Source organism: Bison bison, unplaced genomic scaffold (assembly GCF_000754665.1).
Source record: "Bison bison bison isolate TAMUID 2011002044 unplaced genomic scaffold, Bison_UMD1.0 scf7180017858778, whole genome shotgun sequence".
NCBI lineage: Eukaryota > Metazoa > Chordata > Mammalia > Artiodactyla > Bovidae > Bison > Bison bison.
Window position 1 is genome coordinate 3,967 of NW_011489350.1, and position 5,877 is coordinate 9,843.

General features: G+C 40.1%; 1 protein-coding gene across 1 annotated transcript in view; it reads right to left on the reverse strand.

The window, feature by feature from the left end:
* The window catches only part of LOC104980725 (ATP-dependent RNA helicase DDX19A-like), a 15,137-nt gene that overhangs the window by 3,925 nt on the left and 5,335 nt on the right, over nucleotides 1-5,877 (reverse strand). The window contains exons 3-6 of the mRNA XM_010829507.1: nucleotides 4,702-4,752; nucleotides 3,632-3,767; nucleotides 1,117-1,209; nucleotides 21-123 (exon numbers count right to left, since the gene is read on the reverse strand). Coding sequence (XP_010827809.1) covers nucleotides 21-123; nucleotides 1,117-1,209; nucleotides 3,632-3,767; nucleotides 4,702-4,752 — 383 coding nt within the window. The remainder of the gene's footprint in view (nucleotides 1-20; nucleotides 124-1,116; nucleotides 1,210-3,631; nucleotides 3,768-4,701; nucleotides 4,753-5,877) is intronic.

The following is a 5,877-nucleotide window of genomic DNA, read 5'->3' on the forward strand; positions in this document are numbered from 1 at the left end:
AGCCCCCAAGACCCCCTCACCTGCGGGTACCTCTCTGCTGGCTCCACCCGGCTGAGCATGGCCAGGACAAAGGCAGCCGTTTTACCAGTACCCGACTGCGACTGGGCAATCAGGTTTTGCGGGCTGGACCCAGGAGGAACAGAGATGAGGATAACATTGGTTAGAAACAATCAAGTGTCCAAGTGTTCTTTCTGGGCGGTAGGAAAAGGCATTTTCCCCTCATTCAGGTTTTCTGCCTTGAGCACAATGATAATTTTTTTATATGTTGTTAAAAAAAAAACTGCTTAAATATTAAGGGAAATGATGATTATTTTAGATGGGATCACATTCGAGACTCTAGTGCAGCTAGAGTTCCCTAGTTTTATACCCCAAGAGGCCAATGGGAATTCAGACCGCAGAGTAAGATCTGGGCAAATCTTACTGCATGATGTGTCTTCAGGACTCGGCTCCTTCTGTGTGCTCCCTTTTCTCACCTTTATGGAAAATGTGAGATACTAAGTCAGATGCTTCAGAGGAAACTTTCATATTTCACTTCATGTAATTCAGTGTCATGGGAACAGGTAGCATTTTCTTCATTAAAAAAGAAAAATAATATAGTTGAATGAAAAAAGTTGCTATGTAAAGTATGATACCATTTATCTAAGGTTTAAAAATATGCCAACTACTCTTTAGATCCTTAGGGAAACATACGTATGTACTAAAAGGAGAAACAACGCCCCACTTCCGTGACGCGCTCTTGGGTCGGGGAGGGGGCTGTGAGTGGAGAGGGTCACACGGGGACTACATCTGTCAACTAGGTTAATGATGCTTTATTTCTCAGCAGGATGCATTACAGAAATGTTCCTGGTATGTTTCCTGATACTTTTTTGAAGGCCTCAAAATTTTCAAAATTATTTTAAAAAGTGTTTAAAATGGCACTGACTTTATCAGTTTTTATTAAGTGCAAAAGGCAGAAACTGTGTTGAATTGCACCCGACTCTCTCGCCACCGTCCTAGCTGTTTCCCTGAAGAAGCTTGTTGCTCCCAACAGCTCATCTTATGCTCAGGAACACTACACTCTTGGTGGGAGATGTGAAACCCCATCCTGGAGACGTGTACCAGGGTCTGTATACTTACGGCTCAGCAAGCATCATGGGTAATGCGTTCTCTTGTATCTTGGATGGCCGATTGAAGCCCATGGCATAGACTCCCTGGAGAAGCTGTGGTTTCCTAGGAGGCCAGGGAGAGAGAGGATGGTTCCTAGTTCCTGCAACTGTTTTAAAGACCTAAGATTTTATTTTTCCCTGTATCTAGAAAGAGTGATACTTTCTATCTCTGTCAGACATATTTTCCTGTGCCTTAAAAAATACGAACTAAAAACAAACCAACATCTTTCCCTATTAAATCTTGATCTGAAACTATTATGCAATTTATAAAATCCGGGGTAGTTTCCTTTTTTAAGAGAAATTCATCTTTCAGTAGACCCACAAATTTGATTGGCCTGGATACTGTAAGAATGGTTCCTATTAATTCATAGTATAAAATGAATTACGAAAGCTATCTAAAAGCAAACACTGCTCACTATATCGCTAAGGTACAGAAGTCCCTTTGGGAACGAGACTTCGGTCCTCATTTCTCGGTGCGGGTGCTCCACTGAGCCACAGTCATGCTGTGATCCATGGGCCTTCCAAAAAGCCAGCTGCACAACTGAGGGGTAAGGAAATCAGTTCAGCCAGCTTCTAGTAGATAGGTAAAGGAAGTTCAGCTATCGTACTGAACTTTACAACTGCTCAGATTTACTATGTCTAGTCAAAATCAAGACTAGAAAACTTCTTATATAAGTAGCTACACAACAAATATCAATTAAAGCTGTTCTTATAGCACATCTGTAATAAGCTCTCTGCTACTTCTAAACTGACAGGATGTTTAACAAAAATCACACCAGATTATTATTAAAGAAACATCAAACCAAGGCAAGAATGTTCTCTAAGCCTTCCTTAGAGTTCAACTGGCTCTCTAAAAGGCAGTTCTTCTGGCCTCTGGTGGTTCTCAGACACAAAGAACTTTGAAAATTAACGTACTTTCATTTGGAAGAAAAGGCTGTGAGGCTTGACAGGTTCTGATTTAGTTGCCAAGGAAACAAAGTCACTACTGAAAGAGGACTCAAGTGATCCAGGAACTTTCAGTGGCTCATTATTCTCCTTTTATTTTGCATATCTTTTCAGTACAAAATAGACCAAGTATATAGGTGGCCTAGGTTTTATTCTTTGTTTCGTTTGGCTGCTGCTGCTGTGTCGCTTCAGTCGTGTCCGACTCTGTGCGACCCCAGAGACGGCAGCCCACCAGGCCTCCCGTCCTTGGGAGTATCCAGGCAAGAACACTGGAGTGGGTTGCCATTTCCTTCTCCAATGCAGGAAAGTGAAAAGCGAAAGTGAAGTCGCTCAGTTGTGTCCAACTCTAGCGACCCCATGGACTGCAGCCCACCAGGCTCCTCCACCCGTGGGATTTTCCAGGCAAGAGTACTGGAGTGGGGTGCCATTGTAAATCAGAAAGAACTTGCCTTTTCAGAGGCCAATTCATCACTGGTTGACCCGAGAGCTCCAGTCCTTTAAATGAAAGACCACTGATACTAGGAAAGACATCGAGCTGCTCTGACAGAATTTATGAAGAGAAGCAGAGATGACAAATTTACTGAAAAAAGCCCTTGACAGAGAAAATACACATGGAAAAGTATAATTTCCTGGGGGAAAAAAAGGGCACACTTTAAAAATCTTATTCTTAGCTATTGCTTCATTAACACCTTGATTTGGTTTCTAGTTAGTTCTCTGACTCTAAGTGTGTACGTGTGGGCAATGAACAAGACAAAGAATCCATTCATACCACCACTTTCTTATTCACCAGCTGTTCTGTCTATGATTTGGGTGCTGGCAAGCAGCAAGAACAGTAGCTACATCTTGTATTACTCATAATACCCAGCAGTGTCATGTACATAAACCAATGACCCATAAATGCCTCTTTACTAACTTACTGAAGGGAATGGAAAACTTGGCGTGACGTTACGCAATTCTCTGTGTTTCGAGGAAGGACATGTTAGAAGTCATTCTCAGCACAGTGCCATAAATGTACACACTTAAGGCTTGATCCTGGGTTCCGGATTTTTGGAAAAAATTCTGTAACAATGAAGGCTGATTTTCACTATAGTTACAGGGAATCCTGCACAGGCTTTTGGACAGATTTTATAAAAGTAGATAAACTTTTCTTAACACTGTAAACCCTATAGTCTAACAAAAGGGCTTACCTAATAAGAAATGTTCCTGACATCCAGAAATCACCTGTCAGCCAATATTTTATTGAAAGTTCTAAGAGCATAAAAGAAAAGAGACTTTCAGCTATGATGAATAAATCTGTGGCATTTTAAATTCTCTAAGGAGGAAAACTGGGTTGCCAAGAGACAAGGGTGGAGGGAGACCATCACTTTTTCATACTTTTAAACTTTTGAATCATGTGAATTATTAACTAGTCAAAGAAAGTAAATATATATTAAGATCTTTTTAAAAAGGGGAAAGGAAAATTCCCACAAGGTCTCTGAGATACTAAGTCTTACAAAAGAAGAACTAGCAAGGATCAGTTGTTCAAAGGAACAGATACTCACAACCGAAGCTCCTCGAAGGACTTGACTGAGTAGAGCGGGGAGTTGGGGTCCCGCTGCAGGACCTCCACTTGGTTGGTGTTATCGACAAGGTTGCTTCTGATCAGCTTGTTGAGTAAGGACTGGGCGGCTCTGTCCTCTGTAGGAAAACACCAACAGATCTTCCTCGTACTCATCAGGCAAACCCCGTGTCTGCACCCACCCCTGGATAGCCCAGCAAGGTGGGAGAAAAACACAATCACACCAACAAGCCTCACTTTAACTCCTGATCCCTAGATGCAAGTGGGCTGAGTCGCTGGGCAAGTCTTTGTTTCTATACACCACCCCCCGTTCACTTGTCTCCTTTCTTCAGTTTCTGAACTCTCCACTTTCTCACTGCCCCGAGAAGTAAACCTAATCAGAAGCACCGCCACACACTGTGGTGACAACCCACACATCCACCTGTGTTTGTGGGCGTCCTCTACCTTCGCTGCTATTACCTGTGGATGGACAGTTATGCTCCTGACCCCATCCCGTCCTGTGGACAAGGACATTTCTCCCAGCAGTGACCTTTCTCTCCTGCATTCTGTTTCTCCCTCTACTACATCATTCCCCCCAGCATGTGTACACGTTTTGCCATCTCTCATCATAAATCTTCCTCCTTTATCCTACATGCCCATCCACTTACTGCCCAAATTCTCTGCTCCCCTTTATGGAGCATTCCCTCACAGGGCTGTCTATACTTAGGTCTCCACTTCCTGTTCTCCCCAGAGTGCACACTTAGAGGTTTTTTCATTAAATCTCCCCACTTGACTTCAATAGCCCCTTGTCAAACTCATCAATGACTTCTACGTTCTAAATCAACTGAGTAGCCAATTTTTAGTTCTGTTAACTTATTACTTATACATGACTCCCTACCTTTGAAACACTTCCTTCTTCTGGTCTCTGGGACACCACCCTCTATTGGTTCTATCTCACTGACTGTTCTCAGTCTCCTTGGCTGAATCCCCTTCATTTCCTCAATCTTATAACTCACAGTGCCTCTGGCTCCAGAGAGGCAAGTCCTAGGTGACAGGGTTTCAAAGATTAGTTACCTTTCTCTTCTTCATCTGTTTTCTCTGGAGTGGCATTGGTTTTGATAACACCTATACAAGAAAACAGTTATCGTAATCAGAAAGGCAAATATCAAATCCATTCAAAAGGTGGGACAATATAAATATCAGACCTTATTTAAGTGATCAAAATGTAAATAGTTGGGTTTCTTTATGTTTAATGGATTTTTATTCTAAGTTTAGTGCATAAGAAAATTCAAATTTCTAGAAATGTTGGTTGACTTCAGAGTGATGTCACCTCTGACTTCCTTAACCTAATTTAAAATATACCATTAAGTTAGTACACACAATGAGATGTAAGAAAGAAAATAAAGGCATTAAAAATTAAAAAGAAGTAAAATGATCACTTTTTGTAGAATATGTGATTGTAAACTTGCATGACTAAGACTATTAACTTAAAAATGACAACAAAATAAATAAATGGAAAACAGTAGCTTTTATAAATACAGATATTACTGAAGAGATGCTATTTATAATAGCAACTAAAAGATAAAATACTGCATCTAGAAATAAAGCTAGCAGAAAATACATGAAGAAAAACTTTACTAAAACTCATAAACTGATGCAAAGAGATAAAGCTGAAAAGCCTATAAATAAATTAAAATGTAACTCTAAGATATTCAATTAACCCAAAGGAAAGCAGGAAAAGAGGCAGAGAAACAAAATATGAGGGGACAAACAGAAAATAAATGGTAAAATTGCTAACCTAAACCTAACTGCATCAATAATTACCTTAAATGTAAATGGATAAAATACTCCCATTAAATGACAGAGAAAAAAAAAGACAGTGATTATTAGAATGGGTTAAAAAAAAGCAAGATCCAACTGTTAGCTGTTTATAAGAGGCACACTTTATTTTTTGCTTTTAATTGAGGTACAGTTGATTTTACAATATTGTATTAGTTTCAGGTATGCAACATGATTCAAAATTTTTATAGATTATACTCCTACAAGAGGCACTTAAATATAAAGACACAGTGCTAATGAGGTGGATGAAACTTGAGCCTATTATACAGAGTGAAGTAAGCCAGAAAGAAAAACACCAATACAGTATACTAATGCACATATATGGAATTTAGAAAGATGGTAACAATAACCCTGTATGCGAGACAACAAAAGAGACACAGATGTATAGAACAGTCTTTTGGACTCTGTGGG